General features: G+C 40.6%; 2 protein-coding genes across 4 annotated transcripts in view; one reads left to right on the top strand and one right to left on the bottom strand.

Moving 5' to 3' along the window:
* LOC109863846 (disintegrin and metalloproteinase domain-containing protein 10) overlaps nt 1–9,417 on the top strand; it is a 109,801-nt gene extending 100,384 nt beyond the window's left edge. Inside the window, exons 4-16 of one of the 3 annotated variants that reach the window (XR_002251386.1) lie at nt 2,898–3,214; nt 4,407–4,553; nt 4,628–4,776; nt 4,870–5,104; nt 5,224–5,398; nt 5,522–5,690; nt 5,779–5,956; nt 6,031–6,264; nt 6,396–6,512; nt 6,590–6,754; nt 6,879–7,008; nt 7,800–8,116; nt 8,439–9,417. Coding sequence is in view for 2 of the 3 variants with exons in the window: in XM_020444466.1 (XP_020300055.1) it covers nt 2,898–3,214; nt 4,407–4,553; nt 4,628–4,776; nt 4,870–5,104; nt 5,224–5,398; nt 5,522–5,690; nt 5,779–5,956; nt 6,031–6,264; nt 6,396–6,512; nt 6,590–6,754; nt 6,879–7,008; nt 7,800–7,960 (2,177 nt within the window). In the remaining variant the exon portion in view is untranslated. Of the gene's footprint in view, nt 1–2,897; nt 3,215–4,406; nt 4,554–4,627; nt 4,777–4,869; nt 5,105–5,223; nt 5,399–5,521; nt 5,691–5,778; nt 5,957–6,030; nt 6,265–6,395; nt 6,513–6,589; nt 6,755–6,878; nt 7,009–7,799 lie in introns of all 3 variants that reach the window. The other 2 variants (XM_020444467.1, XM_020444466.1) reach the window with 2 other exon arrangements.
* Nucleotides 9,418–13,602: 4,185 nt separating this feature from the next.
* LOC109863845 (membrane-associated protein Hem) lies at nt 13,603–17,460 on the bottom strand. The gene is made up of 2 exons (XM_020444465.1): nt 17,367–17,460; nt 13,603–17,286 (listed from the first exon to the last, which is right to left on the bottom strand). The coding sequence occupies exon 2, from the start codon at nt 17,139–17,141 to the stop codon at nt 13,773–13,775; it is 3,369 nt and encodes a 1,122-aa protein (XP_020300054.1). The 5' UTR covers nt 17,142–17,286; nt 17,367–17,460; the 3' UTR covers nt 13,603–13,772.
* Nucleotides 17,461–21,200: the final 3,740 nt, after the last annotated feature.

Raw genomic sequence — 21,200 nt, 5'->3', positions numbered from 1 at the left:
ATATCGAAAAGTCCACAGGCGCGGGATTCCACGCACCATTTACGGTGTCGTTACGGAGGAAAGTGGAGAGAGTCCGTTTGGATAGGTGCGCGGCTGACTGCGGAAAGTGGTGGGTGTCTCGGGTCCTAAATCGAGCATAGTCAGCGCGCGGTGGATTTTGCTCGGCGCAATCCCACCGTAGTCGTTGTCGTCGTCGTCGTCGTCGTCGTCGTTCTGTTTATGGCAACGACACAAACGACCAACGTTGAAATAAACAGACGGCGTATCGCGTGTAATATTTATCGCGCCCCGTTCGTCCGTGCATGTTGCGCGCGCGGACCGAATCGTGTCATCACGGCGTGTTTGCTTCCCGGAAAGCACGTCAGACGTTATGAGTTTGCTACATTTATTGAAGTGCTGTACAAGGCACGATGATGACGCCCGGAGAGCAGAGCGAGATACAGCAGAGAAGTGGAATGGAGCGAAATGCACCTCATCTACTCTCTCCGAGATCGAGTTTTTCTCAGAGACGCTGCACGATGTGATATTAGGCACGATGTGGATGCGTGTAATTTTTATGTTATTAAAAAATAAAAATACGCGCGAGAAAATTTTACTGGTAAATATCTTAAGGAACGAACGTGCGTCGAAATAAAAAGAAATACATCACGTGTTTTGTTTTTTTTTTGTTTGCGCGCGCGCGAAATCTGAACAGAAAACTTGTCGCGTCGGCATATTCTGACATTAACAGATGCTTGATGTGTCGTCGTCGTCGTGGACGACGTTTCTTTCATCTTCCACTTAGCGGAAGGTGGTAATTCCTATTAATGCCGACACAGTAGCGCGCGGCAATGGTGGTAGTGGTTGTAGCAGGTGTAGCGTGGCAGTAGTGGTAGTCAATAGTGCAGACAGCCAATATCGTCACGTTTGAAACGCCGAGTCATTAAAGCTCGCGGCTCACGGTTAACCCGCCAATAAAGCCGACAGCCGCGATTATCCCGGCTCTATTGGTAGCGCGACGTTATTGGTTCGTACTTATGCGAAACGACTTCTCTCGTTGAAAATCGCGAGAATGTCTATTGGAAAATTAGAAATGCGATGGCGCGTTTGAGTTTCTTAACATCTTCCGTCTTTGAGTTCGTGCTAAGAACTTACGACTTTTTCTCTCTTAAAGAGATATAAAATATCTTAGTGTATTGCTTCTGAAAGAATATATATATAAGTGACACACGTCGTTGACTTCTTGTGTAAAATTCACGAAGAAAAATTACGCATCGGGCACACGTGCTTATTGCGGATAAAAAATATTCCGCTTTTGGGAAAGACACTTTGATCACATCTGTCTGGCATGATTTATGTTTCGCAACTGCGTAAAATAAATGGGAGAAAGATAATAATAATAATAATAATAATAATAATAATAATAATAATAATATATGAAGGTAATAATACACAAAAAATGGTTAAAAAGAATGCGAGGGCAAAAATGCGATATACTTTTACCAGATTACATATATTTTATGAAGAGAGGGAATCAATTTTTTTCGCACGCACATACGCGGCAAAAATCACGAGTGTGTGTCTCAGCAGCTCCGGAAAATAAAATAATCATCAGCGGGATGATAATATCCCGCGCTGTTGATCGAATCGCGCAAGATGGTTTCCCCCCGTTCGAAGAGGCGGGGAATCCCGCAACGTAGATATTTCCGCGCGTAACAGCGTCATTGTGCGCCACGACACGGCACCCGGGAGACCACGACAAGGTCGCCATTAGTCGCCACATTATGTTCGTGTATTCGCTTTATACGCAGATAGCTCGTATTGCGGAATTGCGCCGATGATTAAGCCGCCGCACGCTCCGCTGTTTCGGTGACAACAAGATCTCACGCGATGCAGATTGCGCACGGCGCACACGCGTACGTGACTTGGAGATCTCGGGTTTATATCGTTATTGCTATTCGACTCTCCACATATCTCCCGCGCTGCGTTCGAGGATCTTCGAGATAGACTTCGGCCTACCGAACTTGCGAGGCGAATACGGAACGCTCAAACGTGTACGCGTGTATCTCGGCTCTATCGATGATGTAAAGCTCCCACGTGGCTCGTGAATGTTTCGTGAGTTCCGCGAGGTAGATTCAGAATTAATGGAAATGAACTTTGCCATTAATTAAGGAACGTTGCTGCGCTCGCTCGCAAATGGCTTACGACTCGCGCTCCCAGATTTTCATCCACACACGATCACGGAGAAGGGCGAAAGCAGCGGTGAGCACCAGTGGAGGGCCTCCATTATCCCTCCCGTTGTTTCGTGTTTAGGATCAATTTGGAACGGCGAATAAGCGACAGGATTTAACGTGTAACGAAAAGACGTGTAACGAAATCGCTCGAATAACCATAGCTCGTAAAATTTTAATTGACTCTAGGTGAGGATGTGATCGAATTTTACTGTACTTACATTCTTGTGAGCATTAAATTCCACATCGTAATTTCGACAATTATTGCAAAATAAATTACTACATAGACGTGCAGCGTGCGCCTTGCGAGTGAGGCTAGTATGTTCACACAAGTGTAATCTTACGCGCGAACTAACATTGATAACTGCGCGACAGAAAAAGCTTTTTAAACGTTCGACGCGCTTCGCCTTTGCCCGTTTTAAGTTTGCACAGCCGAGTACTCATAAAACTCTCTCTCTCTTCGGTATATCGCGCTCACGCGGTGGCACTTCTCATCCGCAGAATACTTACCTTCCAATATTCGACACTTCACGCATCCACTCAGGATGGAGGTCTATAGAAAAAATATTTCAGAGATGAATTTGAAGTTTTCTTTTAAACTCTCAAGCAATTAACTTGATATAAACATACGTACTTTTTTTTTTATCTGCGAATAACGTTGGGACGACGATGATTTTTGTTTTTTAGGCGAATTCAGCGGATGCGGGATTAACGACGAGGTATTAAAATGGATGGAGCAAATTCAGAATTCCGCTCGGGAATCCGAAAAAAAAGACATCGTTACCCGATATAACGTGGCATCGGGTGTCGCGAATCAAACAGAACCGAAACCAAATGTCGCACCCTGGAACGGCAATCGGGAGACGCCTGGTCACAAGTACAGCAAAGAAGCCAACGAACCTAGTCATCGACGGCCGCGAAGAGCGACCAGGTCCAAGGAGAACAACACCTGTTCGCTCTTTATACAAACAGATCCTCTCATCTGGAGACATATTGCCGAACAGGTAAACACGCAATTTTTACGAATAAAAATGTAAGTTACATATTTTCGTCACGGTGCGAGTATGTGAGCGAGAGACACATATTTTTTCATTAATTCTCTCGCGCACATCGCGCACACATGTGCGAATACGCTGTACCGGCAGTCTGAAAATATTCGGATTTATTTTCATACGAGAAAAAAGATATAAAAATATATATTTAATTACCTTTAAATTCGAAATACACTCCTCGTCGGTTTTGCTCGCATATATTTCGAGATGATAATTAAAAATAATTGCTTCTCGCATGCTAATGTCGAGATTTGTCAGACGTGGGGGGCGCGCGGCTTAAAACCTAATATTTGTATAATCGCGTAAAAGGATTAAAAGGAAAGTTGTTACGGCGAAAACGGCGGCGAAATGACCCAATTCACACCGGCAATTTGTAACCGGAGAGACCAGTATCTTCTCACACAATAGAGAAATACCTCGAATGCCGACCGCGTCCTCTCCTCCCGTGGCCACATTCATGTGCGTTTTCGTCGGCGGCAGCGCAGTCAGTGCAATTCCCCTTTGCATTTTCTCAACAAGCCAGACACCGCGTCCGCATTCCGAAATTCCGCTTTTCGCGAAAAAGAATATCCCGCGTGTTCTCCTCCGTGGCGGTCTTTGATAGCGTCAAGGTACACATCGCGTACGGTACGTTTTATTCGGGGAAATTTAATGGCGGTGTTTTTTTTTGACACGAGTCTTCGCAAATATTCACAAAAATCTTTCGTAGATATCTTTCTTGAAAAGAATGTTCTTACTATAAATGTTTTAAAAATATCTTATACAAGTGGTTTTGAAAAAAAAATATAAGGTAAAAAATATAAGGTAATTAAATTGCAGTGTTTTTGATTAGTTTAAATGCACTTTGCTTTATCGCAAATTTAATTCGAGCGACGCGGATTAAAACGACGCATAAATAGTCGACGTTGTTACAATCTGAAAGATATATAAATATACATGTAATATTACAAGTTTTCATTCCATTTTTGAAAATTGCGCGACGTGAAAATTTCTCAAAATCATAAAATATAGAAAGAAGAAATAAAAGAAAACTAAAATATAGAAAACGCAAGAAATTTTCTAGGCCGCGCGCGCGGAACGAAATCAGACGAACGAAATATTAAACTGCTGTCGCGGATATTGAAATTGTGTTTTGTCTTCGCAGTTGCATCACGACGCGGAGAAGACGAAGGAAGAAATATTGTCTCTGATCGCTCACCACGTTACCGCGGTGAATTACATCTACAGAGACACGAGATTTGACGGTAGAACCGAGCATAGAAATATCAAGTTTGAGGTTCAACGAATCAAGGTAACGCATTGCGTTGAAAATAATATCGTTGTATCGTTCCGCTTGTGATTGACGCACTGTATCTTACATAACAGATCGATGACGACTCGACGTGTACGTCACAACAGCAGTACAGCGAACCGAATCCATTTTGCATGGAGAATATTGACGTCAGCAACTTCCTGAATCTGCATTCGCTCTCGAATCATGAGGACTTTTGTCTCGCCTATGTCTTTACCTACAGGTAGTAAAAAAAAACGTGTCACTAAAAAAAAACGTCACTTGGAACGTTTCAACGCGAACGCTTAAATTTATTTCGCGTATTGTTTGTGTACAGAGATTTCACCGGAGGCACCCTCGGACTCGCCTGGGTCGCGTCCGCGTCCGGCGCGTCCGGCGGTATCTGCGAGAAGTTCAAGACTTACACCGAGACCGTGGCCGGTCTGTATCAGTCCACGAAGAGATCTCTGAACACCGGTATCATAACTTTCGTGAATTACAATAGTCGCGTACCACCCAAGGTATCACAGCTGACATTGGCGCACGAGATAGGTCATAACTTCGGATCACCGGTAAGCTATTGTTGCGAGAAGCAAGCACATCGTTTTCCTCTGCGATGTGCACGTTAAATCTGTTCTTGGAACGACGCGGAGTTAAACGATGTTACGATCATCATATTTTGATTTTCCAGCACGATTTTCCACCGGAATGCAGACCGGGCGGCTTGGACGGTAATTACATCATGTTCGCCTCGGCGACAAGTGGAAATCGGCCGAACAATAGTAAATTTTCAAAGTGCAGCATTGGCAATATCAGCAATGTCCTAGACGCCATCGAGGATAATAAGAAGAGAAACTGTTTCACTGGTAAATATCTTTGCGTCAGATTTTTTTTTTACGTTGTAGCAATTTTTGAAACGGAATGTAAGTGAAAAAATATTCTATCTAAACATCTTTACTTTATAATAAAATTGATTGAAACTATTGTAGGAGCGTTTTGCGGGAACAAAATTGTTGAAGCTGGCGAGGAGTGCGATTGCGGTTACGATGACAACGAGTGTGTGGACAAGTGCTGCTATCCCAGACAAGTGTCCGACTTGGATAAGATGAAGAACGAAACGGCGAAAGGTTGCCATAGAAAATACGGAACACAGTGCAGGTATGTGCAAGTAAAAATGTAATGTTTTCCTTCCGTGTGAAAATCTCAATGTGAATCGTTTTTCACGAGTGCGATCATTTGTTTACAGTCCAAGTCAAGGACCTTGTTGCTCGAGCGACACGTGCCAGTTTATTCCTCTCTCCCACAAAATCCAATGTAGGGCTGAATCTGACTGTAGTTACAATTCCACGTGCAACGGAAGATCGTCCGAATGTCCAGCGCCGCTACCGCGAGCAAATAAGACTAGATGCAACGAGGGCACTCAAGTAATTACGATCTGTTATTCTGTATTGTGATTTAACGGCTGTCAATGTTGGTCTCAACAATGTGTTATTTACAGCTTTGCATTAACGGGGAGTGCACCGGATCCATTTGCCTAGAGTGGAATCTGACAGAGTGCTTTTTAACGAGCAGCATCATACCAAACATCGACAAGCGAAAGCTCTGCGAATTAGCTTGTCAAAATGGCACCGATGCATCAACATGTCGCGGTACGAGCGAGTTCGCGCACATGGTAGGACTGCCCGAAGGTGGAATGAGCCTCAGACCAGGTTCACCTTGCGATAATTTTCAGGTAAAATATTACCGACACAGAATTTTTTTTTTCTATAAAGATTCTAGAGAGGTTGAATGTAAATCTATTCTTTGCATAAATTATTGATTAATTTCAGTATATAAAAAATTTTGGTTTTTTTTTATCTTCAGGGATATTGCGATGTTTTCCTGAAATGCCGAGCTGTCGATACGGAAGGTCCGCTTGCGAGGTTGAAGAATTTGTTGTTCAACAAAGAAACTTTATCATCGGTAGCACAATGGATAACTGTAAGTAAAAACGTGTTGTTTTTAGTTATCATCGATCTATTCAATTTTATGCTAATATTGTGTATTATTTGTTTCAGGAATATTGGTGGGCGGTGCTACTGATGGGTATAGCTTTCATCATATTTATGGGACTGTTCATTAAGTGTTGTGCTGTGCACATTCCTTCCAATAATCCTAAAAAGCCACCTGCGAGGCGCATCAGTGATACATTAACGAGACCGATGAATACTCTTAGAAGAATGGTAAGAATATATGAGTGTTGCGTCAAAAAAAAAGAAAGAGAGAGAGAGAGAGAAGGAATTATACATATAATATAAGAGAAAATAGTTACAATTGTTTATTGTTGTTATTATTTACTCGTTATAGCGACATCCACATGGCGGAGGTGGAGCTGGGCCCAGAAGTATACCTCCCAGACCAAGTCAAGGTGGTCATGGAACGCGTGGACCATCTCATGGCTATGGAGAGGGTAGAGGTGCTCAATATTATCCGAAAGGTATGTTGGCATATTTAACTGAATCACATCACACATTTGTTTGTCTTGAGTTTAATTCTCATAAACATATCAATCAAAAGTGTCATGAAAAATAATATAATAATAATTGATCGAAATTAATGTAAACGCAAAAATTACTAACTATTGAAACTTAACGAATTAAACTCAAGTTAGCATTGTTTTCGCCTTGTGTGACCCGCAATTACATCAATGTCTTTTCCTGTTTGCATCTCCCCCCGCATTGATTGACGTGCATCACTACTGATACTATCATTCTATAACCTGCAGAGGTGAGCTGGGGCCTATATTCTATATGCTTGATTGAGGAGCAAATGCATAGATCAAATATCGCTACATAGCGCAATCATAATTTATAATTGTAATGTTATAATAGACAGAAATTTATATCTATGGATTTCTTGTGTTTGCTCCTAGCTCAGTGTTCATGGCATTGCACCGATTGCTGAGATACTTTTTCTTTCCCTTTGCGTGTAAGAGCCATTTTCTTTCCTTCTAATTTCGCATCACCAATTGTATTGATTCTAAATAATTATGATTTACCGGAATGGCATTGTCTTGTATTTGAAGTTTAAAACGAAAGAAAAACAAATACGCAAGGAAATACGCATAAAGAGCGTAGAGTTCACAATGAGAGTTTCCTTGCTGCTTTGTTCTTTAGATACCTAGTATCTATGTTCGGCAGCAACCTTCTCGTCCCGCAAAAAATCCGTTGTTTACTTTTGGTTATGCGTTTTGTTTCATTGCCGAACATTTCTCTAAACTTTAAACAGGCTATCGCTCGGTTCCCACAGCTAGTGCGCCACCAGGTAACTGGCCAGCAGACCACCACAGCCGTTCCAATCACCCAGACCTCTATGCCGGTGCCTATTCGGGCTCCGGGGGAGGGGGGAGGAGCGCAGCCTATGAGATGAGGCATCACAACAAGGTGTGACGATCTTAGGACGTCGTCACGGACGAGGACCACCAATCGCGGCGTTGCACCACGGGTCGTCGTGTAAAACGATTGCCAAACGCGAAGAGAACCGATCCACTCCATGTAAGAAACGCAACGATGTCTCGTAACCGAAGTCGAAGCAATAACGACGAGGTACAGCGTGATAATCTGATACGATGGTCGAGATTGAAAGGTCCAGCTGAATATATGCGCTTTTATCTGAGTTGCAGTGAACTCATATAATGTGGAAATAAAAGCTGCACGTTACTTGTAGATACAAAGAGAAAGTACGTGTCAGTATGAAATTGATTGCATTTTCTTTTTTATTAGTTCGATAGATGTGATTTCGTATATAGATAGAAACGCTGTGAACGGCGCCTCGACAGATCGATCCCGAATCGCGATAATAAGCTAACGCAATATGTCGAAAATTGTGACTATTGAGAATTTTATATATGTAATCTTTTTTATGTAGAATCTACAACGCGACCCTCGTGCCGCCGTTCAGAAAACTCGTCGCATGATCAAAGTTTAGGAATGCTTCGAAGAACCTTCGCAATAAATGAAGGCGATATTGTTATATGATATCAAAGAGAGTAATTTAAATCGATCCGATGTGTGATTCATTTCGCTTTAGCGCGATCGACACTCGCTGTGTTAATAACGCAGCTAACAAACGCCGGGGGGTTCATTAAAAGGCGTCGCATTTTTGCCCTTCGATATTATATGAGCATTTAAGGCCGGGATTGTACGGTCTTTGCGTGTGACGATGTCCTTCGAGATGTCGATATTGTGCGCATGTCGCTCTCGAAAGTTTAAAAGATTAAGAAGAGAATCTCTAGTTTTGAGAATCTCTTTGTTTGTTGGAGATTAAATAATAATAATGTGAAGTTTAGTGGAGAAAATTGGCAATCTCTTAGACAATACGGTCTTTTTGATAATCGTTATAATAAAATGAGTTTTCGACAAATGATTATTAATGTACTCATATTATGTTTTTTAACAAGCAGTCATAATTTCTTTTTCTTGTTTTTACTTCAAAAAGTTTTTCGAGAAAAATTGAGGGATTATAGCGTATAAAATAGCATACCGTAACACACGCATAATATTATTCACTTATCTGTTTGAATGTTCAAACAATGTTTTATAAACGACTTTCTGGAGCGAAATAGCACCCTACCATTACCAAACCATTACAGGTCATTCGCTTGATCTCTGTACCATTGTAGTATAATAATTACTGATATATATATTATTATTATTCTTATACTAATTTGTATTAGCCACTTCAGACGAGCGAGGCGAGATTACGAAGGGTATAAGAGCAGCAACAACAAAACATAAAATGTGTTTCTAATAGCGATATTCCATTAAACTATTACCTATGGAACAAGGATAAAATATATATATAAATATACATATATATATATATATTGATTATTAAACTATAATTTTTTAATATTATTACTATTACATTATTAGAGTTATATCTTGATAATAATTTATCTCCGCCTATTGCGAATGTTATATTTAATTAAAAATGTGTTTTTAACATATTACGTTAAGTCGGGGGGCTGCACCGTAAACGCGCGACTATTGCGTATAGCGGACCAAAGACGAGCCCTCTTATTGAATGAAAAAAAGAGAGAGAGAGATAGAAATGTATTTTATATATATATATATATATATATATGTATATATAAAATATATTTACATAGGCTCACACAGCTGCATACTCGTAAGCGAGACACGAGATCGATTCTTATTCTTGAAGTGAATCGTATCAACGGTGCTGTTTAATCGACGTCGCGATATATACCTAATGCACTTTTCTTTTTCGTAACTCTAAATTTCTCGGCGAGTGAATAATTGCGCTTTTTCTTCGCTTGTGTAAACAAAAAAGTTGCGATTTGTTGTTACGAATTGCGTATTATCAAATTTACGGTGAGTGAACACACGCGAGAAAAAAAAAATCGACGATGTGTGCAACACGAAAAATTGAAAATCGATTTTTAGAGAAAATGCGCTATTTTTTATTTATCTCGCGTTTATTTTTTATGATTGTTGGTTTTTAAACTTTTAACAATTAAACAAACGCGCAACGTTCTGTGAACCAGTTCGCCAAGAAAGTAGAAAGTTTACTATTCGTATGACTTTTAACCATGATCATTAAGATTATTCCATAAAAATCATTCATAGCAAAACATTTATATTTTTAAAGCGCATCTCACACACGATGTAAAATAGTGGTCCTCATTTTATTTTAAAAATCGTAGAAGTTCGTAGAACGTAAAGAAAAAAAAACAAATCCCAATCACGTTTACAGATATCAATTGGTGTTGGTTAAATATATCTCTGCATGTCTATCTCTGCGATTTAAAAAATCACAACTCTGTGCGTTGTAACTTTAAGACTGTGTTTTACCTAGGCGAAGGGGGAGTGGATATAGAGATGCAGGATTTACAAAAAAAAATTTAAAAAACATAAAAAAACGAGGTGCCAGCACAGATGCTACAATACGAGTTTGCGGATTACGTGGAATAAAAGAAAAAATGTACAATAGATACGCGATAATGTGATTATTAGGTGGCTCATGCGAGATCTTGCGAAAAATAAATAAATAAATAAAAGACAAAAGAGATTAAGTGAGCGAAAACGCGAGAAAACGAAATGGAAAAGTAAAAAAAAAAAGTAAAAAAAAAAGGTTTCTTCGGACGTGCGAGAGAATAAAATGGCGAGTGAGAAAAAAACGCGAGAAAAAGAAAATCGCGCGAGTGTGTATATCTATGTAAATATACTGATATTATATTATAAAGTGATTATATAACCATAACAAAATGGTAAAGCGAAATACAAAAAATACTTGTTTTTATATCAGATCTGTATTATAGCGAAATATTATTCTGTATTTTGTAATCCAGGACGTGGAAGTTTTAAGGATGACGAGTGTCTGTACGTGCGTCTTTAATCGAGCCTTTAGGTTTTAAGCATAGATTTTTCTTCTTCTTTTTTTTTCTTTTTGTGGACGATGTGGACCCCGTGAGAATCGTGTATCGATCAACGTTATTTAGAAAAAAAATTTCGCGAGATTTCTTGCAATGTAGTTGCAAAGAAATTTCTGTTTTGACCCCATTTCGTACTCGCTCGCGCGTGACGCCGTTAAAACAATTTAGTCTATTTCGATGCGAGTTACAGTCCGCGTATCAATATATTCGCGGACGTGATTTACTGCCACTGTGTACGTAGCGAGGTGCAATTCTCGAGTCTTCTTCGACTTCTTTTCATGCGTTTTTAGCATATATTTACATCGTTAGAGATGTTTCTCGTAAGTTAGTTGTCTCTCTTAAACAGAAACGCGCGAAGACGACCGATTAAGCTAATCGAGAATTTTGATACGTCCGTGTATTTTTGAATTTCCTTTTTCGTTCTTTAGAAAAGACCTTTTCGTAAATGTGTGTAAACGTACAATAACGCAGATGTGTGACGTGCCGTTCAAGAAAGAGAAGCTACAAAGATAATCTCACACACAATTTCCGAGCAGAGTCATTTCATTCCGAGCCACTGCCACTTGATGAAAAAAAAAAAAAAAAAAACGGTTATCAAGGTTAGTTAGAAAATTTGCTTTCGGAATAAACTGATGTGTAAGCCGCGATGATGAATCGAAACGACAGTATGAACTACTTTTGCTTCCATCTCACTGCCAATATCACGTCAAAACTGACTGTGAACATTACGATTAAAAATTTACGGATACAAAGTTTTTACGCAATATAGACGCGAATATTTAGACGGAAGGATACATAAAGGCAGCCTCGTTGCGTTTCGAAAAAGCCTAAAGAACGGGCGTGGAATGGGGTCAGGTGTCGTAGTTAATTAGTTAAACAATGAAGTCGCTTGCGCGTGCGTACGAGAGGAGGGGAGATATAAAATAAGAATACAATTTTTCTTCATCATTTTTTGTCCCGAACGTCTAACTACATATGCTTGTAAGCTTATTCGTTTCCGCGATGTCTCTCTGGATTAAGATGAGATTTTACTTCCCTCCGTGATATAAGAGTTCAACCTTTTTCTTGTTTTTTGTTTTTTTTTTTGCCATAGGACCGAATGTCATCACCGAAATATATCAAGTCACTGTCGGTGTCGCAAGAACAAATGACGAAGAAGACCGAAAGTCACACTGCGACTTCTGTGTTCTCTCTGTGTGTGTGTACAAATTAAACAAATCTCAATCTCCGTTGTGTCCATCTTAATCCAGAAGCCAGCGTTCACTGTGACGCGATGCACACACTACTCTATCACTTGTACATAATGTTAGAGAGGAAAGAACAAAAAAAAAAAAAAAAAGAAACAAATCGAGATTATATTTTTTCTATCGATCCAAAAAACGTGGTGACCTATCAACATCGTGCATCCGGGATTATTTAAGCGTAAAAACCTCGTGTCCTTTGTACTGACCATTTTGCGAACAAGTATTTTATCATTGTTTTTTTTTCTTCTATGAAATACGTTATTATTGATAGTTACTCGGATATCACGAACAAAAAAAAAAAAAAAAAAAGTAGTCCTTTGCGTTCGTGCTACGTCTCTACTTTTAGTCGGCGCAAAACTTCGAGTGCTGCGTTTTTTCGAGAGATGTATGTCTCTTTGTATTGTAAATTATTAATTGAGCATGATACTGACCAATCGCCTGAACGTAGCTTCAGACCACCACTCTCTCTTTTCCCCCCCACCCCAAGAAAAAAAATGTCTAGAATGCGGCGAGTGTTTTAAGGATATTATAAATAAGAGGATTATGATTGTGAATATCTCTTGTGTTACGTTAATGTGATTATAAAAGAGACAAAAACATTGTAAAGAAAAAAAAACTAAATAAAGCATACATTTTACATTTACCAGAGTGCGATTTCTAGAGAGGCGCAACGAGATGTTTTTTTTTTTTTTTTTTTACATATACAGCGTTTTTTTATTTATTATATATAAACTATTGTAAAAGATACAATTGTACATTAAAAAGTCATACTGTAAGGGTAAGTGACGATATTTACTGTGTGATACATATCGCGATATCTTTAGCTTCGAATTCGCGGGAGCTTAACACATCATTACGTCCCGGTGTGCAAATAGAAAAACTTTTTAATCATAAAAGTTAACAACACTCCACTGAAATCCGAAAGATACGCAAGTCACATACTACAGAATGTTCTTTGAATTGTCAAACGCAAATTGTGTAGCATGTAATTGCAATTACATAGTTCGTGAACTAAATGTCAAAGAATTATAAATCAAAAGAATGTGGTGTAACATTACGAAATATGTATCTTCTCGAGAATCGTCGCAAAAGTCTTGTCGAACACTCCCCGCTCGTGGAGTAATTATTATTATTATTATTTTTTAATAAAGTTATTCTCTCGACATATAGAAAACGCGGATACAAGTTTGAGAAGAGCACGGAGTGTCGAATATAAGTGACACATGGAGTTCTTGTCGCAAACAACGTAGGAAAATTGCTAATACGTTACAATATATTGCAGGTTCGCGCCATTTCGTTAAAATATCGAGGTTTGTCGATTTTATCAGTCCTCGAGTAAAACTGGCATCCACCACTCTTCCATTTTCCGGTGTGACACATGTACTTGTACTTTTTTTTTTTTTCTTAATTTATCGACGCCGGAACTAAATTCCATCCGGAAGATTATTGCTCGGACGGGCGTTAATTGCCTCCGATGTTACAAGTGGACGTAAAAAAGTAGCCCTGAGTGGCAAATAAGAAACGCAGCACTTCGTCTCACTCGCAATTTTGCCATTAACTTCACGGTTGCGAGTGCTCGAGCTTGTACACGTCGTGATATGCGTTGCGTATCAGTGCATATGGGAAGCAGCTCTCGAGTAAATCCATTGTTAAGAACGGAGATTCTTGAACTATTTGGTCTAACAAAAGATATACGGACTCTCTGTTGCGGGTAGCTTCTTTGTCCGCTTCTTGACCTAATCTCAGTAAACTTGATGAGGCTAAAGCAAGAAATTCCTTCATTCGGTCTTCTATATCATTCTGCCCGCAAATCGTGAACAACGCTCCGAATATGTTGTTTATAGCTGTGGCCATGCAATGTATGTTGTTGGAGTGGCCCTCGAGCGAGGCTCTGTAGAACGAGTTTTCGTTTCGAGCCAGCTTCGGAATAGAAACTGCGACGAACACCATTAGCAAGCAGACGAGCAAGTGCTCGTCCTCGTCGACTTCGGCCTTTTGATTTCGCAACGCGGTTGTCAATGTGGGATCGACCTTACAAGTCAAGCCCGCGGCCGATGTCATTTCCGAGACAACACGCATAGGGTCGCCGGATGGCAAATGATGTCTAAAGTCCAATATGGAACTCAACAAGAATGGTATGCGTTCCTCCAATACATCAACCAACGCCGACTGCGATAATTGCCGAAAGCTCAGAATCACGCCTATTATGGTGACTCGTTGGAGAACGTTGTCTACTTGCTGTAGCCTCTTGAATTGTTCCTTCATCACCTCTGGTTTATCGAAATTTGTTCTCAGAGCGATCAACACGTCTTTGTTGCCCGCCACCAACTTCTTCAGCTGTTGCACCTGACTGGCGATGTGCCACATCAGGTTCTCGTTCAGCATCTTCATGCCGTACGGTCCTATCAGTTCCGCCAATGCTCTCAGTTCGTTGATGTCAGAAAATTCTTCAGCGTTAAACGGAATAGCACCTTCCACCGACAGACTGACAAACGCTCTTTGATTCGCGGAGTAGCAGATGTTACCGGCGCTGACTCGCCTCAGTAGAACGTCCGAGTACCACTGTGTGTAGAGTGCGGCTATGGTCTTGTCACCGTGACTGTCCAGTTCCTGAGTTTGCTGCAGCAGAGCATTATTGAAGACACGCGTGATATCTATGTGTACGTAATTCTCAATGGTCTGAAGAACGTTCATGTAAGATCGAACGCTGACGAAGAGCTCCGACGGTTTGGCTATTTCGCTAGTATCCGGGTTGTACATGACCATTCCAACTAGAGCTCTTGCAAATCGCGATTCCAGATGCTGATGCAAATATTCCCTCGGTGCAAAAGTGTATTCCCAGACGTTGATGGTAGGACAGTAGTTGATGGCGTAACACAACTCGGTAAGCGCCATGTGTAACTTATCCATCGTTGTCAATTCTTCGCGGGTCTTCCGGTAGCTCTCGATGCCGGGCTTGTGAATCTCATACATATTTTTCTTATTCTTATCCTTCTTCTTGCGATTAACAACTTGCGAGATTAACAACGCGCAATGCTTTGGTAACAACTTGTCGCTCATGTTACACTGTTCGTCGCAAATGGTGGTGATAATATTCTTTGCTTCTTTCGCCATTTCGTCCAGAAACATATTGACGACGGAAAGACTTCTCTCACGAATGTGATGACGTTCCTCTGGACATAGTTCGTGGGTACAACTTTGGAAGTGGCTGCATATGAGCGGAAACGCGACAATATATCGATTCTGAGCCGGAAATTCGAGACACATGTGGAACTGATCTTCAAATATCTTGCTGTAGAAGCAGAAAATAGACAAATCAGATGTCTCGACCAGCATCTCATCTAAATTGTCGACCATTTTTGTGTGGAAGATTACTGTGTCCATGAAGGAAGCTAATTCTCTGTTGTCAGCCAAATTCATGTTACATTTTGCGATAGACATGTAGGCCTGCAGCCTAAACCAATCCAATCGGAAGGCACGAAAATCAAATATCTCATTATCCTCAACTTGTTTTACAGTCAGACTAGCTATAATTGAACACATATCACTGAGAATAGCCCCCTCGTCCTCGGGACAGACCGGAAGATTTTGTATCATTTGATGCAAAGCGGGGGCGTCAAATCCCGAAAGAAACTGGACATAATATCTTTGAAGCACCTGAGAATATTTTTTTACTAATGCTCGGAGTTCTTCGCAATGGAAGAGTAATTCTGGTAACTGACGATCCACCAAATCCTCGCTACCTCGACCTTTACCTTTGCCTTGAATAGGAGGATTATCTCCATGCCTCAGTAGCCACAAAACTTCGTCTCTTGCGTGAGAGAGTCCCATTAAGACCAGCAACGCTTTTGGCCCCAGAAGACCAGGCTGGTCAGTTAAAATTAAACCTAGTTCCTTCAGAGCCGTTCTTAAGAATTTTCTTCTTTCCCTGTGCCTGTAACCAGCTTTTTGCACTGCTTGACTATAACATTCCTTCACTTCCGACACTCTTTTACTATATCCTTTTATACCTTCAAAGAATGTCTGAATATACTGATGAATATAAATCACTTCGTCTCTAAACAATGCCAAAACCCAGCCAGATTCAAGCGCGGTGATCCACAATTTGCTCGGTTGTTCTTGATTCAAGCATGTGTGACAAAGCGTAAAGCCCAAAATCACCCATCTCTCAATTCTATCCAAACTCAGTGTTTCGCAAGACATGGTGTCCGTTGCCGCCGCCTTGAGAATCTGATTGGGACTACCGACAAGACTTAATTTCTGATCGGCTCTCCATGTGTCAGCGGTCAAGTTCCTGCCAGGATAAATTGGCCACAAAGATGTCAGCGCATTTTTTAATAATTTAGAATGTGGCACAAATTCTTCCGAGAGTTTCTTCAATGGAGCGTCGTAATCCATGATCATCTGCCCTAAGCGAGGAAAACTGGGATCCGACTGACTGTGTACCATCTCATGAGCCGCATTGAAAAGCCCTAGCACCGCCTTGCGATCTTCGACTCTTGACAGAAGAATCATCAGACTGATGTACGTAACAACAAGATCTAAATAGCCTTTCGTCAGATCGAAATTAATCGTGATGTCCATGTGAACACCGCACGCGTCCATAGTGGTCAAGAGCTCGCACACGTTGTCCTTAAAATCCAACAAGTCAACGAATGTATAATAGTACAACGACAGAGATTTGATTATCTCATTACGAATGTTCGTAATGGTCTGCAGTCCTTTTATATCTATATTAGGAAACTTCCTGACGATGGTCTTGATGGAAGACTCCAACGCCTTGTCGGAAAGGAAGGCAGGTTTCGATTTGGCATCACCACAAGCTTTTTTGATATTGTAAATACGCGTTAGCATACCGATACCTCTGTCGTTCAAAATGGTCAGTTTCTCAGCCAGCTTTTGCTGGCTTGGCACGATAGGTCGAGTCATGACCGCGTTCTTTGTGTCTTTGTCCTTCACGCGATTGACATCACTTGTCAACGTGTTTGTTGTATAAAGAATGACAACGGTCACACTCGTGACCCCACCCCTGGAGGTAATTTACACCGGATGCGCAATGTTTCCTCTGGATTTCCTGCAATTAAAGACGAAACACGTGTTTCACGCACTCTCGCAGTAATCCCGGATCTCTCGTCTCACGACTCGTTTACTCACCTGTCAACGGATTTACATGTTTGACGCAAATAAATGCACAATAAATGCGATAGGCCGAGTCAGCTCTACACACTCGCTACTGTACAACACAGTACGGCGCGTGCCGCGTGAAACACGCCACTATCGATGTCGCGGTGCTGCCAACGTTGCAACGCGAAAGATCGATCCTCGAACAAGAGAAGCACAAGTAACACAGTTCGATAGATTCAATAGAGTCGTCGGAATGACTGCTCGTTGTCTTTGATTTGAGAAATTTTGCTCGTCAAGATGCCTGGTACGTATGCATAATTATATTGCATTGTTGCAAAGTTTTTATCACATGTTTCGAAGTATCGCGTTCGATCTTTGTTTAAATTCCGTAAGGAAGACGTACCGATGCTTCGAAGTATTTGTAGCGTAACTTGAAAGAGAAAGAGAAGCGAAGACCGCACTTAAGACAGCAAATTCGATCATCTTTTTATTCTAAATCTCTTTTTTTTTTGTCATTCATATTCGGCCAATATTTGTAAAAAAATAAAACTAAATAATCGAAGTCTACGCGTAACACATTAGAATTCTAATAAATTTTAGTAAGAGATTGCAAAACATTTGATTTTTAGTCAAGAGATTAAAAAAAACGACAGTCGCGCATATTTACACGGTAGAAACAAAAAAGTTGAAGAAGCTGCGCTTCACAGAGAAGCTTGAGCGCGTACGCGCGTATTTTGTTTTATTCATAACAATTAACTTCCACGTAAGTTAACTGCAATGGCCATTTCGAAAATTTGTTTCGACAACAGTCGTTATATATTGGTGACATTTGTACACACGACAAAAGCGGTTGCGAGCTGTAAAATTTATGTTTAGAGTGGCTTGAAACGATATGCAAAAATAAATTTATACGTGCTATTCTTCGTAAGTGTAGCATAAAATTTGAAACGTTTGTTTTACTGCTAGTGCCATCTGCTATGGTAATTCTACACTTGATGTGCCTTCCTTTACCGTCAAAGGTAATTTACCGGCATGGAAAATACTTCTCTGTCATTCTTTCTCTCTCTTTCTCTTCTCTTCACCAAAAATTGTTATCAAATTTATTTTAATATTGAATTTTTTATTATAGTTATAAATTTTGCTACATAGAAAACTAGCACATTCATTTTTCTTTCTCTCTGTCTTTCTCTCCTGAAAATTTATGTGAAGTGAAATGAAAAAAATAGAGTAATTTTTTAAAACAATTAAAACAGCTTTTTCTTTTTTTTAATAATAAAAGGACGTGGTCTAAAAATTGAAATATATTGTTACATTGTTGTTATTGTTCTGAGAGACAACTATTTACGAATTTTACAAAGAGTGAAATATTTATCTCGAAAATTTTGACGATCGCGCAAATTTACGTGACGATTAACGATCTTTAAAGAAGGAAATAGTATTTTGCATTCTCATATACGGAAACGTAGCGAGCCCATAAAATAAAGAGAGCAAGAAAAATAATCAGCAGAGAGAGAGAGAGAGAGAGAGAAGATAATGTAATGCTGTGCCGCTATAAAATTTACAACGAACGAGCGCAAAAAAGCTACACATTACAATACACTTCTCTCTGTGTGAAATCTAAAGTTAAAGACCACTTCTTTACCATGTTCACGGGGGGATGATTGATAGTCCTGACTAGTGCACATATAACTTAGTATTTGCGGACGATATATCATTTTTGTTCGCAATATAGAATATCTCGCGGATGGCGGGCGGGTGTAACGCGAGACTGATATCCGTCATACGTCAGGCAAACCGTGCAGCCAGGCAAAAAGTTCCTGGCATCCAGATATATGATAATGGATATAATCCTTCGATATCTTATCTTTTATGAGTGTTATTCGTTTATGAGCGCTTTTGGATGCCGTTCAATTCTCGTCTCGCTATTTCCACCCTCCTTCCGCGTGTCCGCGGTGTGGCGGCCGAAGCTCGACGAATCTATCCCCTTCTCCTTCCCCTCTTCGTTGGCTCGAGTTTTACTACTTTCCCATTTTTCATTAGCACAATCAAACCGGCCGTACACGGAGAAACAATGGCTCCTTGCCGGTCTTCGGCGTGGGCGTTTCTCCGCGGGGAAAAAGCGTATAGATTATCGACCGATAGAGAGGGGCTTGGCCGCTGTGTTTGCCCTCTTGTTCGCTTTTCTCGTACGCGACTCGAGAGAGAGAGACAGAAAGACGGAATAAAAAAAAAAAAAAAAAAAAAACCAGAACAATTCCCGATTTTTTTTCTCTCTCTCTTTCTCTCTCTTTCTCCCACTCGCTCTCTCGGAGCGCGAATCGCTCCTGTTGACTGCGAATCCGTAATTGTTTCCTGCTCGGAGGAGGCCAGGTGGAATGACTAACGACCAATTTCCTTCGGCAGGCGAGTCATTCCCCGGTATGATCGATCCGATTATCGCTCGGCGTGCTCGTCCTCGCAATTTCGAGGCGCGTACACCACCACGGTTCCCCGGAGTCTTCGCAAATCGCTCGTCGCGGTTCTCGATTCTTTTGGATAAAAAGTGTGTCCGCATGTCACAGAAGGATTTCAGGAGCTTCAAATCACAGGTATTTGGTTAGTTTAATTTATTATTAGTGTGATTTATTATAATCGAATATTATCGTAACGTCTCGACATTTCGTAAACCTTGTTTTTTCTTTCTAATAAGAAATACGATAAACGCGATAGAAGAAAAGATTAGTTTTTTTTCGAAAACAAAAAAAAATAAATAAGCTACAAAAAAGAATCTCGTAAAGTGAAAGCTAATGATATACTACGAAATATGTTTGTCCCTCTCTTACTTGTCCCTAATATGCATAACCACAAAGATGTCCAACAGTGGCATTTCCTAACGACGTATCTGAGGGAGTAATAGGGGAGGCAATCGAGGCGGCTTTAATTATCTCGCGGCCTCCTAACGTGCAATTAATTCCGAATGCGGTTTAGTTTAGCGAACGAAGAGCAAACAATGTATTACCCTCTAGGCCCGTCTAAACGTAGATGGTTACCACGGAATCGAGAGGAAGGACGGCTGAGGGGGGAGCAAGGGGGAGGGGATAGGTTAGGCCACTTTACGCAAATAGCATGGATCCTGCAGATAGCGCATACTTCCCGTAACGCTATCCGCGCTACGTACGTACCCCTCCGTTTACTCGTCTTTCCACAAACCTCTCACGCCCTTCGCGTTCCCCGTTCTATCGTACCCTATCGCCCTTGCAAACGCGAGGTTAATGCTCTGTGAATTTGTGATTGGCTCTAATGCAAACCCGCGGTTTTAACGAAGGCGTACTACTCTCGGCAGTATATACTAAAGAGTACCCGCTCGCTTTTACGACCACCCCTTAACACGCGCGATTCGCAGCGTCTTTATCTACGTGTATATACGCAAAAGTTATCATGTATTTCAAATATAACGGGGTTGACCCCCGTATATACATAGAATTACGCGGGGAAACAAATTTTGAGCTTTTTCATCGCGGCATAAAAAATTCTCAATAATAACGTGCCCCGTTTCGAATATCGGTAGGGTAGCGAATTTTTATTTGCTTCTTCCGTGTGGCGATAAAGTTTATATTTGCGCGATAGTAAAATCGGAAATCTCTCCGCAAGATTTTCTTCGGCTGTGAAAATTCGATTCGTTGTGTTCATAAAAATTGATGTTTTTTTTTCTCTCCGAAACGAGGTCGAACACTTGAAGTTAACTGCGGTGGAAAGGGAAGCAGATGTAATTAACTCCGCCAGGATATTACAAATCAATAACGCTTGTGTGTATTGAATGTATGCTATTGTGCATCATCCGCAAGCAATATGTATATAGATGTATGTATATATATATATATATAT

The sequence above is a fragment of the Pseudomyrmex gracilis genome, unplaced genomic scaffold, assembly GCF_002006095.1.
Source record: "Pseudomyrmex gracilis isolate BER0280 unplaced genomic scaffold, ASM200609v1 scaffold_13, whole genome shotgun sequence".
Classification (NCBI taxonomy): Eukaryota; Metazoa; Arthropoda; class Insecta; order Hymenoptera; family Formicidae; genus Pseudomyrmex; species Pseudomyrmex gracilis.
This window is presented reverse-complemented; position numbering and strand designations above follow the sequence as displayed.